This window comes from Buceros rhinoceros, unplaced genomic scaffold (assembly GCF_000710305.1).
Source record: "Buceros rhinoceros silvestris isolate BGI_N320 unplaced genomic scaffold, ASM71030v1 scaffold32372, whole genome shotgun sequence".
NCBI lineage: Eukaryota > Metazoa > Chordata > Aves > Bucerotiformes > Bucerotidae > Buceros > Buceros rhinoceros.
The window spans coordinates 12,397-28,151 of record NW_010399992.1 but is presented as its reverse complement, the minus strand read 5'-3'; the positions used below and the strand labels follow the sequence as shown (position 1 = coordinate 28,151).

Genomic DNA, 15,755 nt, shown 5'->3' with positions numbered 1-15,755 from the left:
AGGATGAGCTGATCATCCCCGCCCTGCAGATCCACCCGGGCAGCAGCACAGGTCCCGGTACTGTGGGCTACAGGAAAACCTCCTCCCCTGATGGTTGGATTGGTGCGTGCGATTGACTGTCTGGCCCCCAAGCACCAGGGAAATGCGGCAACCAGAGCCCTTCTAACCCCGCTCTCTCTCTCCAAGACCACCTACAAGAACACAAACACATTCAGAGAACTGAAGAATGGTGCTCCTGTACCCCCAGCTGTCTTACCACAGTAATCAAACCCTTCTCCAAAGATCAACATGTAGCTTTAAGAACACACAAGCATTCCCCAGCTGCAGGGCAGCAGGTGAAAGGTGAATGGAGCATCTGTTCAGGTTAACCAGAAGCAAACAGCTCTTGTATGATTCACTGGTCTAGTTGGGGCCTGTTGCTTGGATCAACGGGGTTTTGTCTGTATAAGGTTCTCCAGAAGACAGCACGGAGTTTAGAGAGAGACCAGTTAAGTGAGGCCTTGGTAGATGCTGACTTTGACGCAGGAGGCAGAAAAATCCAAATGGGTAAACCATGCTGCGGGCAGAATCAGGGCTCTGGGGTGGCTCGGTCGGTCTCAGCAGCAGTAATCTGCACAGAACAGAGGCTGCAGCTCCTGAAGTTCTAGTTGCTCCCACCAGATTGTGGTTTTGTTTCTACGCAGGACAGGAGGGCACATGCCTCAGCGCAGGGAGGGCGCTGTGAGGACGGGGACATGGCTTCAGGGGCCTTCCCCTTGCACAGATAAGAGCCAGTGACAAGGACCCAAAATACCATGTAGAGCGTTAAGGCAAGAGACGGGCAGCGAACCCTGTGTCACTACCCCTGTGACCGGCACCATTGACACCATCTCCCTACAGCGACACATTAACAGCACTTGTCGTTGCGCTACGCTCTGAACATCACAGGGCTGCAGTTCTTCCCTGACCGCCTGTTATAGAAGACCACGTCTCACCCTCCTTTGACTTCTTCATGTCAATTCCTGGGCCAAGCCTTGGCCTAGAGTTGATTTCAGCTCTCCAGCCGCCTATTTCGCAGTCTCTGCTGTAAGAAAAGCTCTGTCCTTCGCCGTAATCAAGCTCCAGGCTTGCACCACCGAAAGCAGTAACGAGTGACGACACCGAGATACCCATCCCAGAGGGTGGGTTCGGAAACGCCGCCAAGGGAACACGCTACCTGCCGAGGACACACACGCCGAGCCAGCGTTACCTGTCACGGGATCAGCAGGACGGGAGGCACCGTGCCAGAGCCAGATCGGTTTAACAGGTCTCTCTACCCTTTATTTTAAACAAGGACAGCGCTAACAAAGGTCTGCTAAGCCGATCTCGGCTGTTACGCTAGAGCACAGCGGAGCAGTAAACAGGCAAGTTGGCTTCTGTTCCAGTAGAAACACCAGGCAAAGTTTAATGGTTCTCAAACAGACTACAACAAAGGCTGCAGGGAAAAACATTTTATTTCCAAGCAGATTACAAAGAGCAGAGAATATAAGAGTAAAATTAAATTAAAAAAATAGTTGAGTGCATCTCTTTAAAATGATTTGTAGTGTGAGTTACTCACGGGGCAAAGCTACTGGAGAGTTCTGAAGGTCACTTTGCAGGGTGCCAATCACATGTGCTGTTTAGACCAGGATCAACACGGGAGGGACAGACAAGACGTATTTTGCATATAGGCTGCACACTCATTATCAAGCGAGGCTCTGGGCTGCAACTGGACCCTGCCTTTCCAAGACATCCCCTCCACCTCATTCTCTCCCAAAGTTCCCTCTCCAAGTTCTAGGTGTGGTTTATTGCTGCTCTAAGTGGGTTCGATCCACCTCTCCGTTCCGAGGAGCTCAAACGAGAGCTGAGAAGCAGGCAAATGTGGCTGCCACGCACAAGGTTATAGAGAGAAGGTGACTGCAGCCCTGAGAGCCGAGCTTCAGCCACACCACAAAGGGAACTGACAAGTAGGGGACACAGCGATTGCTTCAGAGATTTTAGGGCAGCACGTTAGTGCTACTTCTGGGAAGAGATTTGAGATGCTCCTTAAGGTAGGAAGATGCTTGAGCTGAGACGGATTTCCTATGCATTGGCACCAGTGAAACGGAACAGGCTGAAACACCAGGGCAAGGTAGGTTCCCTGGGGTAGCTGAGAGGAGCAGCTCCAGCAAGAAGATGGGGAGAAAAGCCCCACGTAAGGGTGGAAGACAGTTTACATCGCACTTTAATGGTGACTTAAGAGTCCAAACTGATCGCAAGTCAGTCACTGTTATGCTGGGATGAGCACGCACTCCAACCAGCAAGATTTGCTGGGTTAATGGTTTGACTCAGTGATCTTAAAGGTCTTTTCCAACCTAAATGGTTCTATGGTTCTAAGAAGAGCAACTACAGAATCAGCAACTCCTCCACCCACGAATGCTCAGAGGGCTCTTTTCTACCACTTTGGGACCGGTTCTTAATCACAGCACAGGAGGCTTGAAGATGGCTCAATCCACGCCAGGTACACCAAGGCAGGCGGCAACCGAGAACAAGACTGTCTTAATTTCTGCCCTAGGAGCAACAGTGCACAAGAGGATTCTTATTCAAGGATCAGATTAAGTCTTTTTTTCATTGATCCAAGGCAGAACAGCTCAGGAACTGCTTCGGACCTTGTCTCCCATCTAAAATCCAGGAGATCTGTAGCAGTGAAGCAGCCAACAGATGAGAGCCCTGCTAAGTCACCTGGACTGTTCCCTCTACTCACCACTCCAGACTGGAGCAGAGAACCACTCTCCAGCCTGCCCTCTGCTCTTCAGCCACGACCACTTAGAGGAAAACCTTTGAACATAATGAAACTCCAACGGACAAATGTGTAAGAGCCTACGAGTTTCCTTAGGAAAGCAACACTATTAGTGCCGAGAGAGAGAGGACTATGCCAGAGCGGGAGGAGCTTTACAACAGTCACGCTCTGCTTCCGGTGGAGACAAGATGGGCACAGTTTGAAGCCAACAACGCAGGGTCCCTAGCTCGACTCCTCAGCTGTTTCTGCAGAGACTGATACATCTTCAGGCTGTCTCAGACACGGCGGAGGGCACGGAGAGCTGGTGTTTAATACAGGCAGGCGCAGAGGAGCGGGCGGTTTGGCACTCGGAGCCGTGGGGAAATGCCCTTTAAGCAGCAGTCAAGCTGGTTATAGGGAAGTGTTAAAAAGCTATTTTACATGTTTGGCTGGGAACATTTCCCAGAGCTTGGATAGCAACCCTAAGCCACAGCACTCTTCTGTGCTACTCTGTGCACGCCTTCCTATGAGCCCCTACAAGGGAGCAGATCATGTTCTTCACTATCAAAGAACATAGTATTTATATTCTAGAAATACTGTACCTTTTAAACTAGCTCCAGAGAGCCAGACTAGAAGCCAGGGCCAGGAAAATAATCCTTAAGTCACAGTATATCGATTGTCTCTGAAAATCAGGAATGAAGTTAACACGGTGGACGTTCTGATGAGACAGTACGGAACAGTACAGCAGTCCACTCTGCGTCAGCAATTCCCTCTCCTATGCATGTCCAAACAATGAGAAAATAAAGGAAACACTTCAGTCTGTCAGGGCAAAGCCAACCGTCAGGAGATCTCCACAGCTCACCACGTGCCAAGTTCCCCTCTCCTAGGCGGTATGCTCCAAAATCAAGGAGAACTCTTCCCCTAGAAAGACTTTTAGATCATCCTGCAGTTAAAAGGAACAAGGAAAGTGCACAATCTACAATTTTAGGGAATTCTGTTTCCCCAGAAAGCTCAGCTGAAATACCTGTTCATCCCTAACCTGGAACTGCCTTAATATTCTGTCAAGTTATTCTAGCTTCTGGCAATTCTTAGAGCAAGAGGTGACTCTCAAGACCACCTAATGAAGCGACTTGTACACCGGGTACCTGGCAGATGATGTCACCACGCCCTGCATTTCCGACGGGGACAAAGCAGCAGGCTCAGGCTGAGGTGCAGGCAGGCTGGAGCTGGCTTCCCAAGCAGAACTGCAGAGCATACACCGGCACTTCAGCATGGGTGTCTGGAGCTTCTCTCACATCTTTGCAGCTCTGTTCAGGACAAACTGCCCCAAGAATGGGAAATGCACTCTGTGCAGGCCTGTCGGGCGTCCTGAGCAACAAGCACAACCAGCTGCTTAAAACAGTGGGAGCCTGGCTCTAATTTTAAGGCTAGGGGCAGAGATGGATGCTCCAGTCACTTAGACATGGTAGAGGCGTTACAGGCTTCTGACAGCTGGAGCAGCACTAGTGAAACCAGCAGCCACCCTACAGGGGACAACTGCTGGCTGAGCTGAGGGAACCAGCACTACACACCACCTGGGCACCATCTTCCCAACTTACCCCCAGATCCGGGCACCAACCCCAGACTGTTTTTCCCTGGTGTAAATCTGAGGGCAGACACTGAGCCAAGAGTCTACTTTGGAGTGCAGGTGTTAGTGAACCACCTCACCTCTCTGCACCAGAGAGTCCCATGCGGGGAACAAACCGCGCGCTCTGGCAACCAACCCGAGCACATCTGCCTCCTCTCGAACACCAGCGTCAACATGAAGCATGGGAGGCTTGAAGTCTAAGCCTGCGCACCTCAGCACTGCTCAAGATCACAAAGGCAGGGGATGGGATGGCTACTCTCATCATTCACACTGTGCACAACCGACAGACAGGGCAGACCTTCCTTCTCAATACGGACTGGCGCTCGTCAACAGAAGCTTCAGAAAAACAGGTTGCCTGGACACAGGTTTTAAGATTTTTTACTCTAATATATATTTAAATATGTATCTGTATATTTTGAAACTGGGAAGGGACACGAGATGGAGAAGCAGGGAAGACAAGGTCAAGAAGCAGAGTCATCTCTCCGCATCCAAGAAGCTGGTGGCACAAATAACAAGCCTGGCTAGAGTGATCTCCCATTTCAAGCACGGTTGGCTACCCGCTGGCTTCAAAAGAGCAGACTACTTGTTAATGATATAAAATACAGCGACCATTTAAGATGCAGCAAGGCAAGGCTACAGGGTGGGGGTTTATTTATGATCATGAACAATGCCGGAAACTACACAGCTGTGTTAAACACTGCAAAAAGGCTGTTAAATGGCAGGAGTAAGCCGTGTGCTGCTCCTGGAAGGCCTTTTCCCTCCAACACCCCTCCATCAGGCCATTGGTGCGATGTGTTTGTGAAGGTGGGGAGAGGGGGATTTGCCTTGGGGTGAAGCATCACAGGCTGGCCACAGAACATCAGGACAGTCTGATCTGTCTCACAGCCCCCACGTTCCTTAGCCTGACACTGAGCTTCCATCAGCAAGCAGCCAGGTCCTTCAACAGGAGTTAATCCCCTTCTACCTTCCTAATTTTAGGGGTGAAAGGAGTCCAGCGGAGGGGAGCTGGAAAGCACAAACAGGGGTGAGAACAACCAGTTTGCATACTGATCTTTGTGTAATGACCCCCCCACCCTCACAGCTCACTCTTCCCCAAATAAAGACACATTGTTCAATGGCATGTTGAAAAGACGTGCTCGTCATTCTTAATAAACAACTAGAGTAAGAATACATAAGAGAAACAAGGGTGGTATCTTTATATGATACACAAGTGTATGTTACAAGAATTCCATCAGGCACAGGAGCCTCAAGGTTTAAGGCCTCAATGTTAGGCCAAAAAAGAAGAGTGTGGTAAAGTTTGTACTTTTAACATCTAAAAATGTCACTTAAAGGTCTGAATAGAAATCGTTGGTTTGGGTTTTTTTGTATAAATCACAACTGCAGTTCACTCTCTCCTCTTCCTTCCAAGATAACAGCAAATTAACGTCCAAGCACAAGAAAAGAAGATGCCTGCCTCTCCTCCACTGGCTGAGCAGGTCCATCCATCATTCTGTGCCCTCTAGGCTGCACGTGCTCCAAGGAGACAGAGGCCCCAGCCATCCAGGCAAATCCTGTAGTTCATATTTTCTACATCATAAAAAAAACCAGAGTCAACCAGCAGCTTTCCACAGCTCCCAGCTCGCAGGGGATACGCAGCCTCCAATGGTTCCAACAGTTTGGTGTGTTGGGTAGGATACACAATGGGTAGGTTTTCCTTTAGATTCTTTTAAAGAGAAGAAGCCTAAAAGGGCTTCATAGCTACACCAATAAAAAAACCAAAAACTTAGGCATCTCCTTTAGTGTAAAAGTCTGTACAATTTATCTTTGCTTGTCCCTCCCCCGTCACCCCGCCCCACCCCTTCTGAGCCAAGAAGGATGCCTTAGTGCATGGTGCTGGCATTAGCCACAGCAAGAGCTTCCTGAATCTCTCGTATCACCAGGATCCGGGTGAGCATCTGCTCCATCTGCTCTCTGCTGATCGGCTGGATGGAATACCAGATAGGGCTGTTGGGGGCCACCACCGGCTCCGGTGTCAAGTAAAACGTGTCATTCCGGCCTTTCACACTCTGGGGGCTGCGTGAGGAAGATCAGAAATAACCAGACTAACAGAATGTCCTGGGAGGGAGAGACTCCCACTATCCTCACCCCAGGCTTCACAATTCCCGATAGTGAACATCTGGCTGATGAGACACAAAGGTACAGCGTTACAGCTAGTTACAGCTTTTAGGCCATGCCAAGGGGAAAAAGCCATGGTGATGACTACGAGAAAGTAATTTTTATTTCACTCTGGTAAGTGAAACACACACATGGCTTCAGGGACCTTTCAGAGTGAAACAAGGATGGGCTATTTTCAAACCCAGGCCAGCTGCAGACCCATCCATGCAGAGGAACATGTACCTAATTTTCAGCATCACCATAATTTAGAGGTGAGTCTTTTGAAGCTCTCTTCGATCTCCGTAGCAAGTCCTCATTTTTGTTCAGAAGCCAATCCGAACAGAACCCTGATCTCATCTCAGGCAGATGCTTCCAGCTGACTTGCTTGCAAGTCACCGGCAGAACAGTGAGATCACGCCAACACCTCTGAGTATGAGATTACGAGCAGCCAGTTCACAAATAAGGATGTGTCTCTTTAAATACCGCAGAAGTTCAACTTACGTGCCAGAGTAATTCCCACCCTCTCACATCAATGCCCCTCCCCATTTAAGTAAAATTTATGCAAATATAGAAACTGTGCCAGCAATACAACCCAGCCCTGAAAACTAGGCCAGCTGCAAGATGCAGCCTAACAGTCACAGAAGGCAAGCAACCATGCACGCGAACAAGAGCTCTCACCATTTGAAGAGGTAGAAGTCATACAGCTTTATCGGGCACCTCAGGGGGTTCTCTGGGTTCTCAGTCTGCTCTGCATACATGTCATCTGTAACTACAAACCAGCCCCCCAGAAGTCTGTCAGACACTGTGCGAGCACAGCAAACCGAGCAGTGCCATCCGGCCTCAGCACCTAGGCACAGGCAAGAGCCGTACGGCTGGTCCAGGGCAGAGACGCCCGGTTGTAAACGCTCAAAGCATTGTGTGAGAGCTTGCATCATCCCAAGGCTACTACCGGACACAACCCATCCCTATCCTCCTTCCCATTTCTCCTCTATCTGTGCTCAAAAGGAGAGAAACCTCCCTACTGAGACTGCAAGGCCTCAGCTAAATGCTGCAGCTGTGCTTTTAAGAGGCCACACTGCACTTACATACGGGTTCTGTATGGGTTTGTGTGAGTCAAGAGAAGCCCCCCCAAAGAAGTTTCTCCCTCTGTTCACAAGCACTTACACCCAATAGACCCTTTGCCCATAAAAAACCCTAAAGTAACAAAAATAATGTATCCTTAGCTCCTGATGAGCCCTGTACGCCTCAGGTAAGGTACGTCCCCAGGCTTGTTATCAGAAGGTTGTACCTTCTCTCAGCACACACAGAAAACTCCTGCTGCTAGGCTGAGTTATGGGGTAGTGGGCAGAGCCTTGGGTTCTCATGGCCCCACCTGCAGACATCTCCAGCTTCATCCACTTCCTTCAAGCCCAGTAAGTAAATATCCCCACAGAAAACTTGCAGACACTACCTTTCTGTCCTGTCTGGTGTACACCAGGGGCCTTAAGGTAGCGGATACTCGTGCTTTTATCCTTGGGGTTAGAAGGGTTCTTCTTGGTCTGCCTCAACACCTTGGAGAAGGCCAGCTTCATGTGCTGGTCTACTGTTTTCAACAGGAAGTACCTGAGCAGCAAGGAGAGAACGCAGAACATTGAGAGGCAAGTAAAGGACACTGTCACAAGCAGTGAGGCAGTTATCTTTACTCTTCGTGAGCCAGCTGAAGCTCAAACCAACACCAGGTTAAAGACTTGTTCCAGCAGCAAAGCACACAACAGCCACAAGCCGTTTCCCCTCTCCTAGCTCACCGCCTTGTTGCACTGCATCTGCTTTGCCTCATGAGGCTGCAAGAGGGCTCTGGGTGCAATCATTCAAAATCCATGATTTCACCCTAATCCAGTGCAGCAGTATCCTACCATCCCTGTCAAGGCATTTGAAGCTCTTTTATGCCCCTACATTCCCAAAGCCCTAAGTACTTACTTTGTATTAAAAAACATCAGTGTAGTGAGCAAGGTGGAAGGGGAGTGAGCTCCGAGCTGCTTACACTCCCACAGCATCTCTTCTGTCACGTGACTGGAGAGGACGTAACCTGCAATAATCAGAAGTCAGCATCATGCCAGGAGACAGTCACAGCAGGAACAGGCAGCATTTTATAGCCTGCAAGTACTGCAGGACACATCAATCTTAAGCGACGAGGAAGAGGAGACCCTGGCTGATGTCAAGACTCACTACTGTGCAAATAACTTTTTAAATACAGTCAAGAAACACTTGTGTACGTACATCAACCTCTAGCTGCAGAGCCTGTGCTTCTGCAGTAGGCCTATATGTCCTAGTCCAGAGAAAAATAAATATGCACTTAAACAGCTTTTAATTAATGGCTTGACTCCAATGCAGATGGTCCTAATCCAATAATATGTGAGAGCAGGCAGGCCAGTGTAACAAATCAGCTCTTGGCCCTGCATGCAGCTTCAGTCAGGACACAGTGCCAAGCGATGCGTTTGGACACGAGTAATCCTTTGATTCTCAGATTATTTTTTTTCCTTTGTGTGAAAGAAATACTATACTCCAAATACACAGATAAACAGCAAAACAGACAGCAGTATGAACTCCGGGGCTTGTGGAATGACAAAGCACAGATCAAACAGCCAGACTGAAAACAAAAGGATTCCAAAACTCACGGTGCTACTTAGCCATCTAGTCTGTAACATCAGCTACTTCTGTGAACACAAGCAATAGCTTCTTCACTGACGTCTACCCAGATCAAAGGGAACGAAGTAATGAGAAACCAGGTTTCTGTCTCTGAAAATACAATTCTTCATCTAGTTCTCACACGCAGCTCTGTCAAAAATCTGTCTTTTCTGAAACTGCTCCCCCACCACTCATCAACCTCTAAATACAGGGCTGAAAAGGGCTGCACTCGACTGCAGTGTTCGAGGTTCTCATCACACACTGTTTTTCTCTTGAACACTCAGTTGGTCCTGCAGGCCGTATCCATCTGGCTACATGGCAACACAACAGTGTTGTATTATCTCCCAAAGTAACAATACTTATTAGAGACAAGATGTATTAGTACTTCAGATGAGGAAGCTGGATGCAGATCAAGGATCAGCTGGCTTCCAAGTAGGTCAATCTCACGACACTACGAAGTCCCGACAATCTGCCTTCTGATGGGTGACAAGTGGTAAGACAAATAATTCTCAAAAACAGCCAGGGCTAGAGCCTGACACGTGCAGTAACCCCAGTGTTCACTGCCAAGACTTTGGAAGAGTTTCTATTCAGATATCACTCACTCAGTTCAGTTTAGACATCCCAAACTCTGGCAAGTTTTAAAGTTCTTAAACAAATGTTCTTACCAAGAGGGGAAACACGGGGCTGTACGTCCTTGAGAACCTCATGGAGCCATTCAGTGAACCGAATATAGTAGAGATCCGAGAAGATGTCATCTACTCGGCCATTCTCGAAGAGATACTGTAAGAGATTCACAACACGGTCGAGCACAGTGACAGCGAGTGTATTCCTCACACCAGACCTTGTCCTGAGAGCCCAGGCACCCGGTCTGTCAAACATTTCACAGCACAGCACTGCAGACTAACACATTCAACTTAGGAGAGAGAGGACCCCTGCACGAAGGCCAGCACAGAGTAGGTAATCTCAGTTACTATCATGGGAATGCTAAAGGCAGAAGGAAAAACCATCTCAGAAAGTAAAGCTGGTTGGGTTTCACCTTTTATTCCACGTATGTTCATGGCAAGTTATTTCACATGACTGTCCCTTGGACACTACTTTTTCAGGTTAAGGAGAGAGATGCTCAATTCTCCTGTCAGAGTTTAGCTCTGTTCCTGCAGCCCTTCCAGAAAGCACACCAGTATTACCGACTCAGACTTCCCACACCACACAATGCTAAGTTCCTGCCTGCTAAAGCTTCAACTAGATTGAGTTTTGACATTCACAGCTTCCTCAAGCATCATCCAACCCTCCTCCTCCCACCAAAAAAACTAAAAGGTTTATTATTCTCACCATGATACTGAACTCAATCATTAATAATTCTTCACAAACAGAACTCAGTGGATTGAACCACTGCTGTGCACTAATTACACTTCAAATGTTGTCGGGCTTTTCTTGTTTGGTGGGGTGTTAAGTGGACAGACTTTTTTCTTATGAAATTGTTGGGAAGCTTATTGGAAGCCACAGTCTCCATTTTCACAACAGAGAATTCTCCCTATACATGCTGACAACACGCATGGCTTTGCTGCACATACAGCTGCCCTCCCCTACCTTCTGAATACACAGGAAGATATAGTAGAGCACATCTGGATCATAGGGTTCACCATCACCATTTCGAGCTTCTCGTGTCATTAAGCATAGACCATAATTCAGCTCAGCCACAGCTGAAGAGATGAGATCTTCCTGGAACCTCAGCAGCTGACGCCCTGGAAAAAAACAAAACAAAGCCATATTATTGAAGCCATAGAGCCATATTATTTCCCAATCTTTCAGGGATGATTTCCCATATCTCCAGCTTTGCCATGTTATCTGGCAGACCCAGCGCCACCTCATTCTCCCAGTATAATAAAGCAAGCTGAAATAAATCAAAATCGTAGGCTGTCAGATCTACTAAATGATAATGAGGCAAGAATCTGACAGGAAGACTTTCTGCCCTGCCAGCTGCGTGACTATTGCCGCCTTTTACCATGGCCACAATGAAACACTGCCCTGCAGCAATAGGAAAAACAGCAGCTCCGCAACTGCTCCACCAGCTTGGCTGGCATTCACAGCCATTTTGTTCATCCGTGAACCAGTCTCACAGTGCCCTTTCCTCCTGCTACCAGCCTAGGTGCTTGAGCTGGCTCCGCACAGAGCAAACATCTCCCTTGGAACAAGTCCTGTGGCAGTGGGAGCAGACAGTAATTAGTACTGCAGAGTAAACCAAAGTTTAAATTTAAAAACAATCAGTGATTAAACAAAAGTGTTTTCCAGAGCAGCAAACAGCTAATGCTATAGTCATTCCTGATCCTACTTGAAATAAAGTATATGTTGTCAGGACACATACTTCCAATAGGCGCTAGCCTATTTTGGGCTTCTTTTTCCAGCTCTGCATTCTTGGTCTGTGCCCAGCTTTTCCACACTTCAAGCCCTTCTTCTGGCTTCAGAGAGTTTGGAAGTAGAAGTTCAGGTGAAGTCTGTGGCTGTGGTTGTGGTTCAACTTCAGCAACCTGAACAGTCTGAGCCTAGGAAAGAAAACATTTTGGTCTGTAGACACACTTTGATATGCAACAGCTTGACAAAACCCAAGTAACGCTGCAGTGCCCTTAGCCCAGGACAGCCGCCTTTTGCACACTCCTCTCTAACAAGAGATTAATCCAAGGGACACAGCCTTTGCCATCTAACCTGAACTGCTGCTCACGAAAGCATACTCATCTCTCCAAGAGCGCTTTTAGCTTGAATGGAGGTACCTACAACCCCTTTAGCAAATCCACATGACTTGCAGTTTGATGCATTTAGGAGTTCAGCAGAACATCACAGGTGACCTAACAGCCACCAGCTGTTCTTTGTGCAGTACCACGAAGCAGCTAGCCAGTACGTTCAAAAGCAAGGATCTTCATAGGGCTAAAGTCCTCTCGACAATAGACTTCTGGTCTCCCCTTGAACCCTGAAACGGGTCAGTATTGATTCTGAAGCCCTATTTGTTCCAATGCGTTTTTGTTGGCTTCAGCTGACTTGTCACTCTGAACTGCCACCAAAGTCCATCATCTCTCTACAAGAGCAGCCCAAGGCCCCTCGCAGACACAGCAGCTGCAGTGACCTCCAGCCGCTGGCAGGGAAGAACAGCACGGCACCACCAGCACTAACCACTGCTGCTCCAAACCAAGGCTGCCCTGAGCACAGTTCTGGGTATGACGGCGTGTTGTTCACTGCCTGCACCCTTCCCCACCCTTACCCATTGAAGGCAGGATCTCCTCATGATTCAGTATGCAACAGGCAGACACAAGAAATACACTCTGTTCTTACCATCAAGAACTGGTAAGACTCATTCATTTTTAAGAGGTGTAAAGTAATAATAGACTAGAACAGCAACGTGGTAATTCAGCTGCCATGCAATGCTCTCACACCACCAAAAGCTGCTAATGAGGACTAGCTACCGTACATGAGCTACTGTGTGACCTACTATAGACCTCAGAGGTCTCCAGACTCTTTGGAAGTCTACTCTGTAGCAGGACCTTAAGTCACTGAAAATCACTATCTCAAACTGAAATTTATTTTACAGGCAACCGATGGCACCTATCCAGAAAGAGCAGTGAGCCCTCCAGCTGCTCACTCTGCATTCTTCACTACAGCTTCTCAATCCCACGCCACAGAAAGTCTCGTGGCCACCTCAACTAAGGAGATTAAAGTAAAGCCTTACAGCCCTAATTCAAATTCTCACTGGCACCCTGAATGTTAGAGACAGCAATTCTTACAGTTTTGCTTTCTCCTTAAGAGCCACCCCAAAAAGCAAGGCTTTGTTATAACAAAGTAACTTTTCCTTTGATGCTGCCAAGTATCAATCGTCAGCAAAAGCTGCTCTGACAGCACTAGGAAGGCAAAGAGTTCTATCAATTTAGTTTGTTCAAGCAGCTAAAAGCAATGAAGTGATCTCTGAAGTACCCATACAGGGGAGGGAGGAGCTACAGAATGCTCTTGGAACATGACAAAAAAATAACCCCCCAAACAAACCAACCCCCCTGCATTACAAGATCTATAACCTGTTGCCTACAGGTTAACACACAGCTTTATAAAAGAGGGCATCCAGCACCTGGAAGTTATCTAGAGATGTGGAAAACCCTCTTGAGGAGCTACAGCCCACAAACGACTCCAAAATATGATTACAGAAAGTAACCCTCCTTGTCTCAGTGCCTACTGATGAAGGAGAGGGCATATATGTCTTTATAGAGCCAACAGTGTTATTTATAAACTGGAAAGAATTTACAACACTTATACTAGCAGACTTGGATATTTTTGCCCTCATTCCATTCTGCAAAAACAAGCTCTGACAGATCAATCACTTTTCACTTTCTGGTAATAAAAGATAAATTAAATCCATTTGCACATGTGAGAGAGGCCATTAGTAGCTCTTGTTATTCTTAAAAAACAATTCAAAATAATCTATGGCTTAAAGTTAGCAAGAAAGCCTTTAAAAAAAACAGCAACAGATTAGGCTGCCATGTTTGCCAAGCACCATGAGGAGATGCTTAGTTGTACCTGCTCGTTCCTGTGCTCTGGCACAGCAGGCATTTCCAGCAGCATGACGTGATGTTACAGATAGGTACCCCTGGGCCATGAAGTTTGCTCACAACTAGTCAGATTTCAACTCTTTACCCAGGCACTGGATCTGCTATGGACTCCTCATGCTGCATAACACAAAGCAGCTGATAACTAGGTGACCAGTGTACTTGCACACCTTACCACACTGCAGTCATCCCTGCCTGACCACTCCAACCTCCGCAACAGCTCAGGAGAAGAGCACAGACCTTGGAATACCTGTTACCAAGCAGCTAGCAATGAGCACGTATCAATTTACATAGGAGTTATCTAATTTATGCTACAAAGATCAAGACTGTACTTTCTTTAGGGAAGTTTTGAATCCTGTAATTATGTACCAACATGAAAACATTGCAGTCCTACTCTTATCAGGAGTCAAATGCCCTACGTCAAGCCCAGGGTACTGGGACAGACACTGCTCCCTAGATACCAGCTGCCTGCTGGCATCCTCCCTCTCCACAACATTTGCAAGTTGTTGCTTATGGATGGAGACCCAGAAGCAGTTTTCACTTACCGAGCAAGTGACTTGAAGCTGCTGCTGCTGCTGCCCCTGCTCTTGGGGTGTGGGCTGCTGCTGTTGCTGTTGCGGGTCCCATATGTGCACAGTCTGTGCTGTATTCTGGTATGTCCCTGCCACAGCCTGCACCGCCACTGGAATGTGGATGTTGCCATTCATAAATTGCGCTGGAAAGAGCGAATTAGCAAGAGTCTGCACCACTTCCTCATGAGAGTTCTTCACTACTGAAGTACTTCCCACCATCTTATCTTTGTCGTCTTCCAGCTTCACGGTAGCCAGCGTTGTTGGCGAGCCACTGACGTGGACGGCATTGTAGGCCTCCTGAGGGATGGCAATGTGGGTTATGTTTTGCTGCTGAAGGTCACCACGTGGTTGAGCAGAGTAAACAGGGATGGTCCAAGTCTCTCCAGTGGGGCTAGTAATGGTCCCAGTGGCACTGTACAGGTGGGCACTGTCCACTGTTAACAAGTCTGGCCGTAAAGAGACATAACTTTGCTGCTGGCCCTGAGGAATGGCCAGCACTGTGGCAACTGGCTGCCCTGAAATAGCATACGATACAGTAATAGGCATATCCACTTTACGTTTCTTCACAGGCTGAAGGACACTAGCAGTGCTGATCCGCCGCTCTCCCTCTCTCGGAGAGCCTTGCTGAGAAGGTGGAGGTGACAGTGCCCCAACTGTTTGGATCTGTATCTGCTGGCCACCAGTAATGGCCTGTCCTGCCACAAGCTGGGCCTGGATCTGCTGGTGTTGTATGTGTTCCTCCTGTATCTCCGCAGCCTGGATCTGTTGGGCAGTCTGCACGTGCTGCACTTGGATCTGAGCTGCCTGCAGCTGAGACGGGCAGGGGCTCTGAAGAGACTGACTCTGTATTGTCTGCGATGCCTGCTGCTGCGCCTGGCCTTGGATCTGCACTTGGACCTGTATTGGCTGCTCCGAAGCCTGATGGACAGTGAGCTGAGGAGAGAGCTGCTGGGCGGAGACCTGCTGCGGTGACTGCTGGACCTGGACCTGAACCTGCAACGGCACCAATTCAGCAGTTAGAGACCAGCAAGCGTCAGCAATTCAAGAGGGGGGCCATCAACAGAGACAGTCCATCATTGGAGGTCTATGCTCCAGGTCTTTTCTGCTCTGCTTTATGATTCCATACATCAATCCACTAGTAAATATCTCAGGAAAATGAAACAAGTTACTCCAGAAGTGCCTGGCTGGTAACAGCGATACAGTAGGTGAGTTTGCTCAGCATGGCACATGGCCACACTTCTCAACAAACAGAACAGCGCGTCAGCATCTCCATCCTCAAAGCTCTGTGGGCTCAAGCCAACAGGTTGCATCCTTGGAAGCCAAGAGAGTCCTCAGAGCTATCTGCATTGCTAAAATGTTATTTCAGCACAGGCCTCATGATAGCAAGGCTTAAAGGTCACGGGCATTACAATTCTGATGTTAAA

At 48.1% G+C, this 15,755-nt stretch overlaps 1 protein-coding gene across 1 annotated transcript in view; it reads right to left on the bottom strand.

The window, feature by feature from the left end:
- Positions 1–5,502: 5,502 nt before the first annotated feature.
- Positions 5,503–15,755, bottom strand: part of QRICH1 (glutamine-rich 1) — a 22,247-nt gene continuing 11,994 nt past the window's right edge. Inside the window, exons 3-10 of the mRNA XM_010131698.1 lie at positions 14,305–15,324; positions 11,542–11,719; positions 10,767–10,921; positions 9,845–9,959; positions 8,472–8,580; positions 7,966–8,117; positions 7,194–7,284; positions 5,503–6,434 (exon numbers count right to left, since the gene is read on the bottom strand). Coding sequence (XP_010130000.1) covers positions 6,242–6,434; positions 7,194–7,284; positions 7,966–8,117; positions 8,472–8,580; positions 9,845–9,959; positions 10,767–10,921; positions 11,542–11,719; positions 14,305–15,324 — 2,013 coding nt within the window. The 3' untranslated portion in view covers positions 5,503–6,241. The remainder of the gene's footprint in view (positions 6,435–7,193; positions 7,285–7,965; positions 8,118–8,471; positions 8,581–9,844; positions 9,960–10,766; positions 10,922–11,541; positions 11,720–14,304; positions 15,325–15,755) is intronic.